The sequence below is a fragment of the Rhinatrema bivittatum genome, chromosome 6 (assembly GCF_901001135.1).
Source record: "Rhinatrema bivittatum chromosome 6, aRhiBiv1.1, whole genome shotgun sequence".
In the NCBI taxonomy this organism is placed as follows: Eukaryota; Metazoa; Chordata; class Amphibia; order Gymnophiona; family Rhinatrematidae; genus Rhinatrema; species Rhinatrema bivittatum.
In genome coordinates this window covers 197,693,198-197,709,692 of record NC_042620.1, presented here as the reverse complement: position 1 = coordinate 197,709,692, position 16,495 = coordinate 197,693,198, and the positions used below count along the sequence as shown (strand labels likewise).

General features: G+C 41.1%; 1 protein-coding gene across 6 annotated transcripts in view; it reads right to left on the bottom strand.

The window, feature by feature from the left end:
* PIKFYVE (phosphoinositide kinase, FYVE-type zinc finger containing) overlaps positions 1-16,495 on the bottom strand; it is a 404,626-nt gene that overhangs the window by 180,439 nt on the left and 207,692 nt on the right. For all 6 annotated transcript variants that reach the window (XM_029606384.1, XM_029606389.1, XM_029606390.1 and 3 more), the window contains 2 exons: positions 12,240-12,311; positions 383-554 (listed from right to left, as the gene is read on the bottom strand). In XM_029606384.1, coding sequence (XP_029462244.1) covers positions 383-554; positions 12,240-12,311 — 244 coding nt within the window. The remainder of the gene's footprint in view (positions 1-382; positions 555-12,239; positions 12,312-16,495) is intronic.

Here is a 16,495-nt window from a genome sequence, read left to right as displayed (position 1 = left end):
ACCCCTCCCAAAAATTTGCATTCTCACCATGTGTTAATGTTCATAACACATGCATTATGGCATTAATGCATGCGTTAATGCATTATCGCAAACATTTAGCCAGATAAAGAGAGACTTGGATAAGCATTGATCACTAAGCATGGCTGGATATTCAAATGGCACCATTTGTTTGGCTAAGTCCGAACTTAGGCAGCCAAGTGACACTGAATAAGAGCCTTTATATGTTAGTAGAGACTCTTCCATCACGTAGGCAGAACAAGAAATATCTTATCTAAACATCCACATAAACATAGAGAGTTCTTTTTATCATATAGATTGTGAGCCAAAATGACCACATAAGCAGCTGTAAGAATAATGGCCAGTAACCTGTCTCTCTCCTTACCTGTTTGCAGAGCCTGCACCAGGAATAGGTGAGAATTGTGTGCTGGTAGCCAGGGACTGGCGAGTCAAGCTCCTTCAGTATGATCTGCACACAGCCCTTCCCATGTACAAAGCGACGAATGTGGTGCACCATGGGGGTTTCACAGAACATGCTGGGGCATTGGTAGGAAGGCCTTAAAAAAGAATTACATTATCAATTTTTCTGCACAAATTGTGATGTATACACCAAAAAAATTCTATTTTCTGAAATATAACCAGAAAACAGAATACTTATACTAAGCTACAAACATTATAGCTAGACTTTCACAACCTCCAATTTAATTTTACTTTTAACTATATAAATGCCTAGTTCAATGGCAGGTTACTTATGTGGACTCAAAAGCTCAGACATATCTTTTGATAAATCTTACTCTGGTTCAATAAAAGGTATTACAACCAGATCAAAGTCTTCAGAATTTAATTGAAAGCAAGTGAGATGCAACAAAAAAAAAAAAGGAAGAAACAAAAGAGCTTCACATTGCTTAGCAACAGGTACAAAATATTTTTGGAGAGCAATGACTGCTATTCAGCTATCAGGTGCTAGTGCTTTCACCAGCACAAGAATTCAGTCATAGGGAGAGTAATTTTCAAATGCATTTCTGTGACTAAACAGTGCATCACCTGCAGAAATGGCCTGTTACAAAGCTACCCACCTGTATACATGCAAGTTTACCTGCAATGAGCAAAGGCGATCTTAGGGGAGGGGCTTATACTTACTTTTAAACATGTAAAGATATGCATGTATGTGTGGAAATTTTCCCAGAAACAATCTGCACACAAATTAGCAAAATGTGCAAGTAATTTTGGTAGGATAATTTTTTTAAAGGGAAAGCATACCTGTTCTTTCCCTTTGAAAATTGGTATTACGTATTTGCAAAATTGTCTTCAAATTTATGTGAGCTGTTACAAAATTACCCCCAAGGAGTACATCAGGTACGAAATACATTATCTAGGAATATTACACCTGCAAATTTTATATGGCCATTTAAATTATGGCTCAATAAATTTATATTCCAGTATGGAATATAAATTTAAAGTTATAGTAATTATGGTCATTAATATCAATGTGCTCCTACTGTATGTTCGTATGTATTATTTAGGATACAAAAGATTTGAAAAAAAAGGTTAGAAAATGATTGTGTACTAATATAGAACAAAAGAAGTCAATCACAAACAAATCCTTCAATAATGCATGAACCTACCTAATTAATACAGAAGTGAGCTAGATACACTCATGCATACTGACTAATATCATGCTAATCACTTCATTTAGTGTTAACCTAAAAAGTCAAACCAGATATGCTCATACATTATAATACCTCATCAAGTGTTAAGTCTTTTAGATGAAAAAAAAAACCTGTTTTTTTTTTTTTTTAAATCATAGCCTACCAGCAATTTTTGTCCAGCACCAATGTAAGTATATATATTAAAAACAAAAACTCTACAGCTCAATAACATACCAATTATAACATTTATTTATTTATTTAGCATTTTTCTATGCCCACCTTCATGGTTAAATACCATATCAAATCGGTTTACATCGAACAGGGATAGAGAACTGTAACAGACAGAACAACTTTCTTATAATCAGAAGAAACAAAAGTTATATTTAACAAGGACCGAAAACTTGGAAGCTTAAACAGCTGGAAGGAGAGGCCCGAGGAGGGCAATAAATTAAGAACAAAAGAGTCATAGTGGAATCCGGGCTAGTGCTAGTTAAGTTATTAGAAGAGGTACTAACGCATAAGAAGTACTTAGAGGAGGAGCGAGGTTCCATTGCTCGTGAACAAGGTTAATCATCTAATTTGTATCCGAGGGATCCAGGAAGGCTTGGCGGAATAGCCGTCTTAAGTTTTTTCTTAAATGTTAGAGAAGAATTTGTCGACGGTGATTCTTTATTGTTAATCTTGACTTTAAAGCTTCTGTTACTAAGGAAAGACTTGAACCAGCTGTGGACTGATCCGGATATGCCTATGTCTGATAGGCGATTCAGGAGGATGGAGTGGTTGACTGTGTCGAAAGCCACCGAGATGTCTAGGAGGATTAGAAGAAAGGAGTGACCTTTGTCCAGGCCCATAATGATGTGGTCTATTAGTGAGATGAGAAGGGTTTCTGTGTTGCGTGATTTGCGGAAACCATATTGGGAAGGTTGTGTTCTTCTAAATAATCTGATAGCTGGGTGTTAACCAATTTCTCTGTGAGTTTGGCTAAGAATGGTAGATTAGAGATGGGGCGGAAATTAGCTAGTTCGCTAGGGTCTAAATTATGTTTCTTAAGGAGGGGTTTAAGGGCAGCGTTTTTTAGACTGTCAGGATACATTCCTTGAGTTAAGCAGCAGTTTATGATGTTGGTCAGAGGTCCAGAGATTGTGTTTGGGATAAGTAGCAGTAGTTTGGAAGGTATGTTGTCTGCTGGGGTGGCTGGATGGTTTCTGCCTCTTAAGAATGGATTCGATCTCTTTAGTGGAGGTTAATTCGAAGTTGTCGAACTTGGCTCCCTTAAGCGTGTGGATGTTGGTGAATGAAGCGAGGGGGTTGGTCTTGGTTGGAAGGAGTGCGAGAGTGTTTGAAATCTTCTGTTGAAAGAATAAGGCTAGCTCGTTTGCCTTGGATTGAGCCTATTCTTCCGGTATCGTCCGGTATATATATCAATTATTCCTTGTCTAATGACCCAACTGGAAAAAAATGAATAACCAAAACAATCTGTTTCATCTGCTTCATGGGAGTCTAAGTAATATATCTCAGTCTCTGCAAGCTCCACTGAATTCCTTAATATATTTTATCCTGCCTTTCCTAATAATGCTACTAGCATCTTACAACATAATTAGTAAATTAGGTACAATAAATTCCTCCCCCAAAGAGATCACAATCTAAGTGGCTACCTGCAGCAGCAGGAAATAAAGTGACTTGCGCAATGTCGCAAAGTATGTCGGGGGAGGGGAGGATGTTGCATTTGAGCCCCAGTTTCCCTGGTTCTCAGCCCATTGCTTTAATCACTGGGCCAATCCTCCATTTAAAGTAATTCATAAGCTACTGATCAAATGTCCGTAAAAAAAAATAATAATAATAAAATAATAAAAGTACAAGTTCTTGCATTATTTGGTGCTAAATCCACATCTCATTACATTTTTTTCTTTTTTTAAATTTTATATTCATTAAATTTAACATTTCAAAAGCAAGAATACATTTGATAAGAATAGTACCATTTGAAAAGGAAAGTTTGCACACAGCAAAATAGAAAAAAAACAAACTATCACAATAATACACAGTACAAAAGTCCACTATAAGAAGAGGCATCACAGTCAAAAGGCTAGGAAAATATTTTATAAAGAAAGGAAAAGATATGTTCTAAACCAGCAAGATAAACATTTTAGAGGGCTGAACTTCAAACACTGGAGACTTAACTGGAATAAGCCCAATATCACATTCCAAAGTTCTAGCATTCAAAAAAAAAATTCAACAGGGATGGCTCAAAGAAAACATATTTAACATGTTGCTATCTAACCAAACATTTTGTAGGATATATGAGGAAAAACACTGATCCCAATTGAAGTACTCTAGGTCTTAACAGTAAAAACCTTTTCTGTCTTCTCATGTGGCCACAGAGACATCTGGAAATATTTCTATGTGACAACCAAAGAACAACTCCTCTCTCTGTCTGAAGTAAAGTTTCATAATAAATTCCCGATAAGGTTCCAAAACCAACTGAACCACCAAAGTTGCCTTCTTGATTGAGACTTTGCCAGAAGATTCCAAAAAATTGGTCAATTCTAAACTTCTAGAAGAAACCGGATCCAGATCCTTGGTTTGATCTTTACCTCCAAGTTTGAGAGGAGGAAGATAAAAAGTCTTATAGATGCAGGGGGGGGGGGGGGTTCCAACCAGAATCTTTAAGATTTCCAACATGTATTTTTAAAAATTCCCTTTGGTGGTACCAGTTCAATTCTTGGAACATTAATCAATTTTAGATTTAAGAAACTTATTGAAATTGTTATTCTTCCGATGCAAAACATTATCTTTAATCAATGTTGAAACATTAGCCTGTAATTGAGTCACCTTTTGTTCCAATGCTTCAGTCTTGCCCAAAGAATCTTCTATTTTTATCTCACAAACATTACAAGCATTCAATACAATTATTAAAGCCTGATGTAACTTGTGACATTTGAGTGGAAAGACCCTTCTCAAACCTTCTATAGCCATCCTTATTGATTCTTGGAAAAAACGTGGTCTTTCTAAAAAGAAAAGTACCTGACCCTCTGAAATAGACTGTAATGTGAGAAATTGGGACACCTCCAGCTGTCTCCATTGAAGCACTGGCCGATGCTGATAATCCCGTCAGGGCCAGTTCTCTTCCTCTGGTGGTCTCTGCATGCACAGCAATAAAAGCCATCACCACTGACATCATTGGAGAAGGGTTGCTTCCCAATCTGGGTCACCTGATCCTCCCATCAAAGGGGCTACTGAGCTCTCCTCACTTTCAGGCTCAAGGAGACCTCATGAGCCAAGGAAGTCATCGGGGAATCTTTCTCCATAAGATTTCCAAGCAGTCCGGCATTGGAGGAATCCTGCTGACTGTTGTTACGAAGCACAAAGCTGTCTATCAGCCCAGGAGGAGGATTTGTAGCAGATAAGGAAAGGAAAATGCACATTTGATCTTTACATTTACTCATCTTAATATATAAATCAAGGAAAGTAACACATGAAATAATACCATGACCGCCAAGTCCTAGAGAACATCCCCCATCTTGCTCCGCCCTGAGAGATGAGCTTTGTCGGTACATCTATATTTTAAAGCAATAACGCTTCCTGAATATAGGCTGATATAGTGGGTGGGGAGGGGGTTCTTTTTTTTTCTTTTAATGTTTTTGGATTAAAGATGTGGATTTAGCACCAAGTAATGATCATTATTGTGTCAATTATGGAATTTAGTGCAGCTCAAAGATAGAGATGTTATATTACTTAGATCCCTATGAAGCTGGCAAAAACCAGACTGTGTAGGGATTATTCCTTTTTCCAATTGGCTCATTAGACATGATATATTACTGAACTGTAGAGATTTTTTTCCCAAGTATATACCTATATACGTGGAAATCACCAATATGGTATAATTAAAACATTCTCATGCAAATGAAAATGAAGTGTTTCATGTATCATACCTAAAGCACCTAAATGTGTCCAAAAGAGCAGAATATAAAAACTAGATAAATATCAGCCATAATATGATACTCCCAGTCTGACTTTATATGTTAACAGGTAAGACTAGATAAAGTGATTAACATATCAATTAGTCTACTATGGGAAACCAAGTGATGTTTCCCAGACTGGAGTCTCAAAGCCACATGGAATCCAGCCTTTCAAAACAATTTTAACATTTTTACAATCAACAGCACAACACTGGACTGCCTACCTTAGCAATATTCAGTCACATACAGGGTTTGTAGACTGCTTTCCCTCTGGAAAGTGCATTCTCACTCCCTTCTGGTTTGATCAGGATAATTTTATAGGAGCTGCCTCTCCTGGATTCATAGGGGCCTTTTGAACCCAGCTGGGTTTACACTCTTGAGCTCCCCAGCTGGTCCCACCCTCAGGGCTCTCCCTGCCCGAGCAGGGTCCTGCCCACCAGGATTCTCTACCTCTGAAGGATTTAAGGTAGACCAGACATCTAGTCTGGTACTACATATGTAACAAGGGGGAAAATGGGGTCACTCTGTTACATATCCCCCCCCCCCCCCCAGTTTGTATCCATTGGTCCGAGCGTCACTACTTCTGGACCCCATCCAGCGAAGTACCATCTGGCCTCCCACCATCTAGGTTTGGGGTTAGGGTCACACCAGACAACATTGTTAGTACCACCAACCACAGTCCTCGCCCAGAGTACACCTACAGTCCTTTATCTGAGTCCATCTGTAGCTCCAGTTTCCATTTCCACCCTAGTGGGACTCCTTGGACTGCCTGTAGGACATGTGGTGAGTACTCTTCCCTCATCTCTGTGATGACTTGAGCCTCCTCTGCACTGTCGCGACCCACCCCCTCAAGTGACACCAATGCAGTGTCATGCATTGGCTCCTCAACAGTCCCTCTTGCTGGGGTATTCACTCTCCTTTTCGCACAACTATCTGTGGCCCCCTCCTTCTGGAATCTTCATGGCAGCAGCTCAATTAGGCTTCTCTGTATTCCCTCTCTCTAGGGACTCCATAGCCTCTGCAGCCTCTTCAAGTGGGCCCTTGGCAACACCTCTTAGGCTCCTCAATACTGCCCCCTTCTGGGCAGTCTGTATTGCTCTCCTCAGGACTCTTTTTAGAGTGTGGGCATCTACAGGGCCTTCTTCGGGAGCTCCTGTAGCGCCAACCTCAGGCCTTCCTGCAGCACGCCTGGCTCTCTGTGAGACCTCTCTCAGGGCTCTCTGCAAGCCAGTGCTTTAAGCACCTCCATGAACTCTCGGGTAAAACAGTCATTGTAGATCCATCACTCGGGCTCTTCTTCTGCTTAGTTGCATTCCCCTCCACAGAATCTTGCCACTAATGACCCCGTATGGGCTTCAGCCCCATTGCTGCTTTCAGCCCTCTCTGGTGTGGAGTTTCACTGAAGTGTCCAGCTCCAGTCATACAACTCAGACAGCCACTGTGCTTCTTCAGCTTCCAGGAGCCCTACAGCCTCGCCTGACTTCACTTCTGGCAGGCTGGCAGTTTTTCAGTTCACTCACTACCAGAGTGTTCTCGCTGGTGACTTGCCTTAGCTCTGCCTCCCACTGGGTCACTTTCGTTGTAGTCTCCTGTAGTTCAGCAACCTTCTGCTGCCATTTAATTCTGCCTTCCTCTCTCTGGGCATCTATGGCATCTGGGATTGGCTTCACTGACTCCACTGATATGGCTGGCTTTCCATCTGCCACACTTCCAGTTTCAGGTTCCCCCTTCTCAGGCGGCTCTTGGGACTGGGAAACTCCCACGCCACAGAAGTACATAGCAATGCATTTCTTTTAAGTTCTCTGGCTTCTCTTTCTCCTTTTACCTGCACTGCAATACACCCACTGGATACAAACCAGGCTCTCTGGCCTCTGCACTTGCTAGTAGTTTCACTTTCAGTCTGGGCCACGCCCTGTTCCACAGTGCACAACTATTTTTCTCTTTTTTTCTCTTTAAAATGGAAATAAAAAGTGGAAAAAAAAAAACCCCTTCCTCACTGGAGCTGACTGTACTGAATATAACAGTTCTATCTTCAGAAAGGGCTTGTCCCCTTAGTCTACAAAGAAAATGTCTACCTTGCCTGCAGGCCCACAGACCACTACCAGTTTAAAGGCAGTTTTCAGGTTTTTTTTTCTATGCTCTTCTATGAGTCCACAAGCCTTTACCTTCCAGTGCTCATGTACACAATTTAACAGCACTGCTTTTCCTCTGTCCTAGCCGCCTTCCTTAGGCAAGGCTAGACCAATTTTCTTTATGCCTTATTTCACTGTGCTACCAGATCCACATCTTTTTTCTGCAGCACTGCTTTGCCTTCAACTACTTTAACAGGCCACACAACAAACCTCACAGTCCTCCCTTTGTGGCGTAGGTTCAAATCCCACTTCTTACACCATATGTGGGAAACAGAGTGGTGTTTCCCAGGCTGGAGAGACAAAGCCACACTCCAGTCTTTAAAATGTTTTAACTTTTATTTGTACAACCAACACAGCACAATACTGACTGCCTACCTTAGCAGTATTCAGTTACACAAAGGGCTTGTAGACTGCCTTCCTTCTGGACAGTGTACTCTCGCTCCCTTCTGGTTTGGTCAGGATATAATTTTTTTTACAGAAGCTGACTCTCCTGGAGATGCGGGGGGGGGGGGGGCTTCTGAACCCAAGCTGGTCCCACCCTCAAGCATCTCCCTGCTTCAGCAGGGTCCCACCCACCAGGCTCTCTACCTCTGTAGGATTTAAGTTGGACCAAGCGTCTAGCCTGGTTCTGCACATGTAACAAGGGGGAAAACAGAGTCACTCTTACATATCTCCACCCAGTTTGCACCCACTGGTCCGAGCATCACTACTTCCCCCTTGGATTCCATCCAGGAAGTACCACACCGCCATTCCCCTTCATCTGGCCTCCCACCAGCTAGGTTTGGGGTCAGGATCATAGCAGACAACATTGTTAGTACCACCAACTGTTCACTGTAAAAAAGGGAAGGGGATAAAGAACCACAGAGATGGAAGGGTTACTTATGGCAGTGGTGTTGATGTCACATAAGAGTGTTTTTGCAGGGACAAAGCGATGGGGTGAGATGGGATACCACCTAGGATAGTGTTTCCCAACCTGTGTGCCTTCAGACCCAATCAGGTATACACCACAGAAAAGTCATCACTGCCTCATGTTCCAATCCAGACACGCACCTGGGCTCTTTTCTCAGCACCTCGTAGCAAAAGTCATTAGTGGAGAATATTAAACTTGTAGGAACTCCTTTCTGAGAACGTGTAATTATGCATGCCTCTTCCTCCTAGCTATAAGCAAGAGTCTCAGAGTGTTGTAATTAATGGATCTCCAAAAAGGAAGGGGATCAGGTAAACCTCATGTGTAGAAATATTAATAATCGTAGAGTGAAGTGTAGGTAAGTTCAAGGATTCAAATTCACATGCTGGAGTCAGACATATGGTATATGAAATCTGTTTTCAATATTCATAGTTAGCGATTCATCATTCAAATTTTTCTTTCAGTAAAGTTCAATGTCCTGACATTACCATGTTTTGCATACAAGCTGCATCAAGAGGTCGGGATACTGAATAGGCTGCAATTCAACAAACCAACAGTTGACCGCTGACAATTACAGTGAACAGTATCAGAGACGCTCAAGGAGCCAGTTGGCCACTCTTGCGTTACAGACATTTTACAGTAATATCCGAGATAGCTTTTGAAATTGGGGGGTTTTTTTATCCACTGTTGTAAAAAGAGCAAACACAATTTTCTAAAACAGAGAAAATTTTTTTTCTATTTAAGACATTTATAATCCCTTATAATAATAAATCATGTTAAGCAGTAAAACTCAAAATGCAAAACAGTACATACAACTCAACTTCAGTACATACATATTTCCATACATGACATCACAGTGGGTATGCGAGGTTGGCAGATAACGCCAGTGAAGGTTACGCAGTCCAGATAGCGTTTACTACTACTAATGTTGCACGATAAGCTGCTTAGGCAAACAATGGCAAAATCTCTCTTTGTACAGTCTCTTTATTTTATTTTTTTTGGAGGAGACTCACAAAAATGAAACAAAAAAAAATTTTAAAAAAATCATCATCAACACCAAAAAACTGTTGAAGAGAGCCAAAACACATTCTTTTGTATAAATGAAGACAAGAAGACTGAGGAGAACAGTGCAGTGGCATGGAACCCCCTGCGCATGTTCAGAAAAACCAAGGTGGTTTTTCTAAGCTCCAAGAGCTTTTCCATCTTAGCACTTCAAATGACATCAGCCATTTGAGTGGCCGATTACGGTCCTGTTTGTCAAAAAAATAAATATATATATATATATATATATATATATATGCCTCTGTACAAACCATTGGTGAGACCTCACCTTGAATATTTTGTCCAATCCTAGAGGTTATACCTGCAAAAGGATATAGAAAGGGTGGAGGTCGTCCAGAAAAAAAGCTATCCAAAAGGTGCAGGATTTCAACTATAAGCCATATGAAACATATGGCTCTAAATATGTATACCCTAGAGCAGTAGTTCTCAACAGGTGTGTCGCGAGGTTCTGGGAGGTGTGTCGCAGACCCAGCAGAAGGCTGTTCTTTCCTCATCGGTCTGGATAGGAGTTGGCTGATTTCTCCTTCTTGGCTTCTCTTGCTTCCTTCTCCTCTTCCTGGCCAAGTGGGAGGTTATTCCCTTCTCTTTCACCCAGATCAGAGTAAGATATCACCAACTCCTGTTCATATGGGCCCGGCAGGACACCAACTTTATCTTCCTTGGCCTGGCAGTGAGGCTGCTGATGCTCTCTTCACCCCATGGGGCCTGGGCGAGAAAGCAGGAGCATGAGGAAGAGGTGCGTGCTCTATAGTTACACTGCTGACTTCCGCTGCTGCTGACTCATCTTCTTCCTCTCCTCAATGCTTTTTGTTCTTATCTGCTGCTGGTAAAGTGGAATGGAGACTCTGAAATGGACTGAAGGCTTACACTGGCTGAGAGCCAGGAGGAGGGGAAAATGTGCTGGGCAGGAAGGCAGGAGTCTACTGGGTAGGAAGGGGTGGGGGAAAGGAGGTTGGGGTTGTTGGGTAAGGAGAGGTGGAAGAAAGAGGGGCTAGGGACTGCTGGGCAGGGAGGAGAGATGGAAGTGGAGGGAGACATGGAGGTGTGGGGGCCTGCTGGGTCAGGGAGAAGGGAGGTCAGGGGATGCTGAGCAGGAAGTGGTGGGAAAGAGGTGATTAGATGTATGCTGGGTAGGGAAGGGCAGAGAGACTTAAGCAGGGGTGAGGGAGCGCGAGGAAAAGTATGTGGGGTGGGTGTGTCGGGAATGTTGGACAGAGATATGAGCATGTGAAGGGATGATTGAGTACTTGGGAGACGTGAGGGGTGATGGGGGCATGGAGGGGAGTGACTTGGTACAAGGGCCATACTATGTCAGTTTTGGGAATGTGCATTTCTTCTCTCTTTGAACTTTGCTTAGTATAGGAGGAAGTGTATTTCTGTTTCTAATTCTCCAGTTTTGAACTGCATGCAGAAGGTCTTCTTTGAGTTTCCATTCCAGTTTTTGTTTCCGCATTTGTAATTTGTGGTATTTTATTCTATATTAGTGAAAGTAGGTCTGTATGTATTCTGTATGTGTGTGTGACTGAGATGAGGTACTTTACCAGCAAGTAGAGATTTGTATCAGTCTTATTTGTTATATTTTCTCAATATGATATTGCACTGGAGGTGAAATGCTGCCTTTTCATGGGTAAGACTATTGCTGTTTCATTTCTTGGAGTTAGTGCTGCTTCTGTATGGCAAATTTGATAGACATGTACAGAGTGGGGTTTGTTTGTATTATTTTACAATGCATCTGGTAGTAGAGGGAGTCTGTGATGCTGTTATTGAGATGACACCAGAATCAGAATATCTTTTTTGTATGGTAAGTTTTGTATGGTAAGTTGTACAGGGAAATGTCTTAGTTCTGATCTGCACCCATTGTTTGGAAGCAGGAGATTCCTGTGGATGCAGAGTATATGTTTAGATTTAGTCTTGTGATGGTCACATGTTCAGTGTGTCACGCATGTGAGCGTCATCTCTCAGGTGTGTCCTGACAGAAAAAAGGTTGAGAACCACTGCCCTAGAGCAAGGGTGGCCAACTCCAGTCCTCGAGAGCCACAAAGAGATCAGGATTGCAGGATATCCACAATGAATATGCATGAGATAGACAGTGCATGCAAATATACTTTAAAACCCCGCTCTAACAGACCAAGCTGTTAATCAAACCTATTTACCCTGTCCAATCATCATTCACAATTTATTTTCACCTCTGTTGCATGTGTTCTGCAATCCATTGCTTGCTGTACAGTCTTAAATCTCCAGAGCCAGGATCTGATTCAACTCCATCCCTTCCTTAGCATCTCATACTACTTTTACACTATCACAGACATCCTTGAATACATAGGATATGTTCAATATTTGTCTTTTATCTGTCAATTTTCTCCCATTATTAGCTTGCTCTGTGTAATACTTCTGATTTGCATTTCTCTTGAGATAATACTGTTTATTAAATTGCTTTTCTGTGTGGCTTATAAAAAGTGTGTGCACTAATTATAAAAATCTAGTCAGCTAAATGTTTAATAATTTAAGAGAGGAGATTTGAAACCAGCTACCTTACCTGAAACAATACCTCTCTAAAAATACTCCCAGTGTGAGGTCATTCTTTCCATAAAACTCCATCGTCACAATCCTAGAGAAGCAAACAGAACAATGATTTTAGGAAAGAGATATTGCACATTTTGAGAAGCATCGGAAACTAAAGGATCAATACTCCAAAAGGTTGTGTGGCTAAGTTTGGTCCAGAAGTAACCATGTTTCCAGTAAGCACAAATTCACTCACTGACTAGGTCCAACCAATACCAATACCAGCATCCCCAATATTTAATATTTATAATACCAATACCAGCATCCCCAATATTTAGGGACCAACATTTTCATTTTTTTCCCCCTGGAATTTATCATTGTTTATTACAAGAACAAAAACAGAAGAAAATTAGTGGAAAAATGACTTTTTCTGAGTAAATGTAATTATTTGGTTTTACTTGCCAAATTTTCTTTTCTTGAGTTCTACCAGACCAGTCCAGGTGCATGAGTTTTACATCCCTAACATATGGTGACAGAGAACAACTAGATCATGGACATCACCTCATATAGAGTCTCGTGCAGCCTGCAGCTCTTCTACAATCAAAGAATAAGAACAAACCTTATCTTTCCTCTAAACGAGCAAGGGACTTGCTAACTGACACTGGACTGTCCATTGGTTCCCCATTGACAGGCCGATACAGTACAGTGCGCTCCGGCAGAGCGCACTGTTAACCCGCGTTTGGACACGCGCTATCGACGCACTAGCTTTACCCCTTATTCAGTAAGGGGTAATAGCGCATCGAAAACACGCGTCCAACCCCCCCGAAACTAATAGCGCCCGCAACATGCAAATGCATGTTGATGGCCCTATTAGTTATTCCCGCGTGATTCACTAAGTAAAATGTGCAGCCAAGCCGCACGTTTTACTTTCAGAAATTAGCGCCTACCCAAAGGTAGGCGTTAATTTCTGCCGGCACCGGGAAAGTGCACAGAAAAACAGTAAAAACTGCTTTTCTGTTCACCCTCCGACTTAACATCATGGCGATATTAAGTCGGAGGTCCCAAAGTAAAAAATAATTAAAAATAAAAAAAATAAATTTTAAATCGGCCCGCAGCTTGAAAACCGGACGCTCAATTTTGCCGGCGTCCGGTTTCTGAACCCATGGCTGTCAGCGGGTTTGAGAACAGACGCCGGCAAAATTGAGCATTGGCTGTCAAACTTGCTGACAGCCGCCGCTCCTGTCCAAAAAGAGGCGCTAGGGACGCGTTAGTGTCCCTAGCGCCTCTTTTTACCGCGGGCCCTCATTTAAATACTGAATCGCGTGCAAATTTTACTGTATCGGCCTGTGAGGGATTAAAACAGATAAAATGTTAACCCAAAACCCAGAAAATTCCAAACCAGTAACCATTTAGCTGAAAGCTTTCTTCAGATAACAGGCAGAAGGATAAACTGGGCAGGTTCCTGGACTGCTCTGGTAGGATTCAAGGAAAGAAAATTAACAGGTAAGACCAAATCTGTTCTATTTTGTCCCACCAGCCCAGTCCAGATACATGGGATATTTGAAGAAACCCTCATATTGGGTTGGATTGTGCTATACCTATTCTCAAGATATCAGACCCTAAAGGACAACCTCTGGCCTGAATATCCAAGCAGTAATGCTTAGCAAAAGAAAGAAGGATTACCAGGTCACTGCCCTGTGTATTTCCTCTGGTGGAATCATGTGATGCTCTACACAAAAACAACTGCTTGTGCCATGATTAAATGAGCTCTGAGCTCCTTAGGAATCACAAGTACCCTGGACAGATAAGCAAAGCCTATTGCCTCCTTAAACCACTGGGCTATCATTGCCTTTGATACATTGAAAAGAATCAACAATGGACTTCTTATGGCCCTTGTTTCCAAGCAGCTGATCGATCACCCTGCCTCCATATTCCAATGACACTGGGCCATCCAACCTTGGCAGCATGCTCTCCATCCACTCAAATGGTCGTCTATCATCCTGGTTATCCAAGCAAATAGGTCTAACTACTTCTCTTATCAGTTTGGCTCAGATAGCTACAGGTAGGGCTGGCTCTTGCTTCAACTTTTAGCTGCAGCCTCATATTGTGATCCTGAGACTGAACTCTCCATCAACAGAGATCAGATCTCTGAAATGTCTGTGCACTTGAGCCCACAAGACAAAATTCAACGCTGCCACCATGACCCCCATGCCCTGCAAATAATCCCAAGCCCTGAGAACTCACATCACTACCAACTTCCAGATTTGAGTGCAAAGATCGGTGATCCTGTCTACGATCCTGATAACCTTTCCCTTCTGAGTATCAAAGAAGGCACCCGGATATTCAAAGGTCTGGGAGAGTACCAGCTTGCTCTTGGCAAAACTTATCACCCATCTGTGCTCCTAAAGGAGTTGGATAACTTGGATGGTGGAGGATGCCTGCTCTCCTCGACTACTGATTGATATGGGAAAATTAAGATACCTTCCTAGCGGAGTATCAGAGCCACCACCACTCTTGTGAAGCTTGAGTCATTTTTTTCTTTCTTGATTACTTGAGATTGGTTCTCTTGTTTCTATTAAACCTTACTTTCATGGCTTTGGTTTCAATTGATTTAACTGCCATGCCTGACCTCAGTTTCATCTCCATCACTCCATCTGCTTGGAAATGGGCAAATACGGTCCCTCTTAATCATGTATTGAATGTTCACCTGTTTGTAAAACAACTGTTCTTTATAAGATTATCCTCTCACTTAGGTATGCAAATCCCTCTAACTCAAAAAGTTTCATTTTCTTCATTACTAAACTGTGCCTTTATCAATGCTTGATCTATAACAGATTTCCTCTCATTGCTGATCTTATTTCCACCTATGATCTTCATATCCTCTTCATCACTGAAACTTGGCTCAAACCAGGTGACTTGTCTTGTCTCAAACAAGCTTTTCCTTCTTTTCCAAAAGGTGAGATTTAATTAATAAAAAGGGGGTGGCATTGCAGTTTTCTCCCAACACTTCCTAAATCTCAGAGTTAACATCTACTAAATTTTCTACTGCATATCATTTTCTTCAACTGAATAAGAATCAGATTCAACTTATTTATCTACCTCCCCCGGGTACTAGTTTGGTGTTTCATGACCTTATTACAATTATAAATGAATACTCAGTTAGAAGCTCTCTCCTGCTTGTATTAGAGGACTTTAATTTACATGCAGATGAACCTAGCAAATCCACTGAATCAAGTTTTTTTTTCTTCAATCAAGTTGGTCTCTTTTGTGTGGGCTGACCATTCAAACATCACTTTCTCCATATGTTGTAAGGCTCTCCACAAAAACCCCTACTAAAGATGAGTCCCAGTCAGGAGGCAAAGGATCTTAACCTTGAGTTAGCACAGATCTGTTTCCACAGAATGTCTTGGATCTACCACTCGAAAACATTTTAGACTTGAACAATGGACTGAAAGTGGCTTATTATCATGTTGCGCCCCCCCCCCCCCCCTTTATTATAATAATAGATGATTTTGCATGGTTCCACTCAGGCCTGACAATTTTGAAGCAACAGACCAGGGATCTTGAAGGAAAACAGCATAGGTCTGCTGAAGATGAATATCTACTAAAGAATAGTATTAGGCATTAATTTTTGAGATTAAACAAGCTAAAAAAAAAGAAAAAAAAGATTATTCTAGAAAATAATAATCCTCAACAGGATGGAAAACAGATCCAACCTCCTTTTTAAGCTAGTATTTCAGGTGTCTGGAATACAACTTAATATTTATTCTAATACAGACAAACTTACTGCAGAAGATTTTCTTCTTTCCTTTGAGACAAAAATAAAATTGTATTCAAACAGAATTTACCCTGATATTGCAGAAGTGGATGAGGAAGAAACATTACAAGAATCTTCTTCTCCTGATGTAAAAATGCTGTAAGCAAATTCTCAGCATTTAACAAGATCTTTTGCCAGTTTGCAATTGATTTTGAGGTAGATGAATGCTGCTTCTTCTTTACAAGACCTCTTGCCCTTTAATCTTAAAAACAACCCGAGTTAGGATTTCTTCCATTTTAAATTACCACCACCAGTGTGGAGGAAGTCTCTTTACCGATGTCCTTAAGTCTGCAAATGTTCATCCAGACTTAACATTTTGATCTAGGTATTCCCAAGAATTTTAGGTCGACCTCAAACTTACCAGTTCCTTCCCTATTACTTAACTACTAATGCTAGATAATTCAGTTTAAAGTACTATACTTGTATGGTTACCCTATTAATCATATAAATGGTCAAGATCCATGTCACCTATC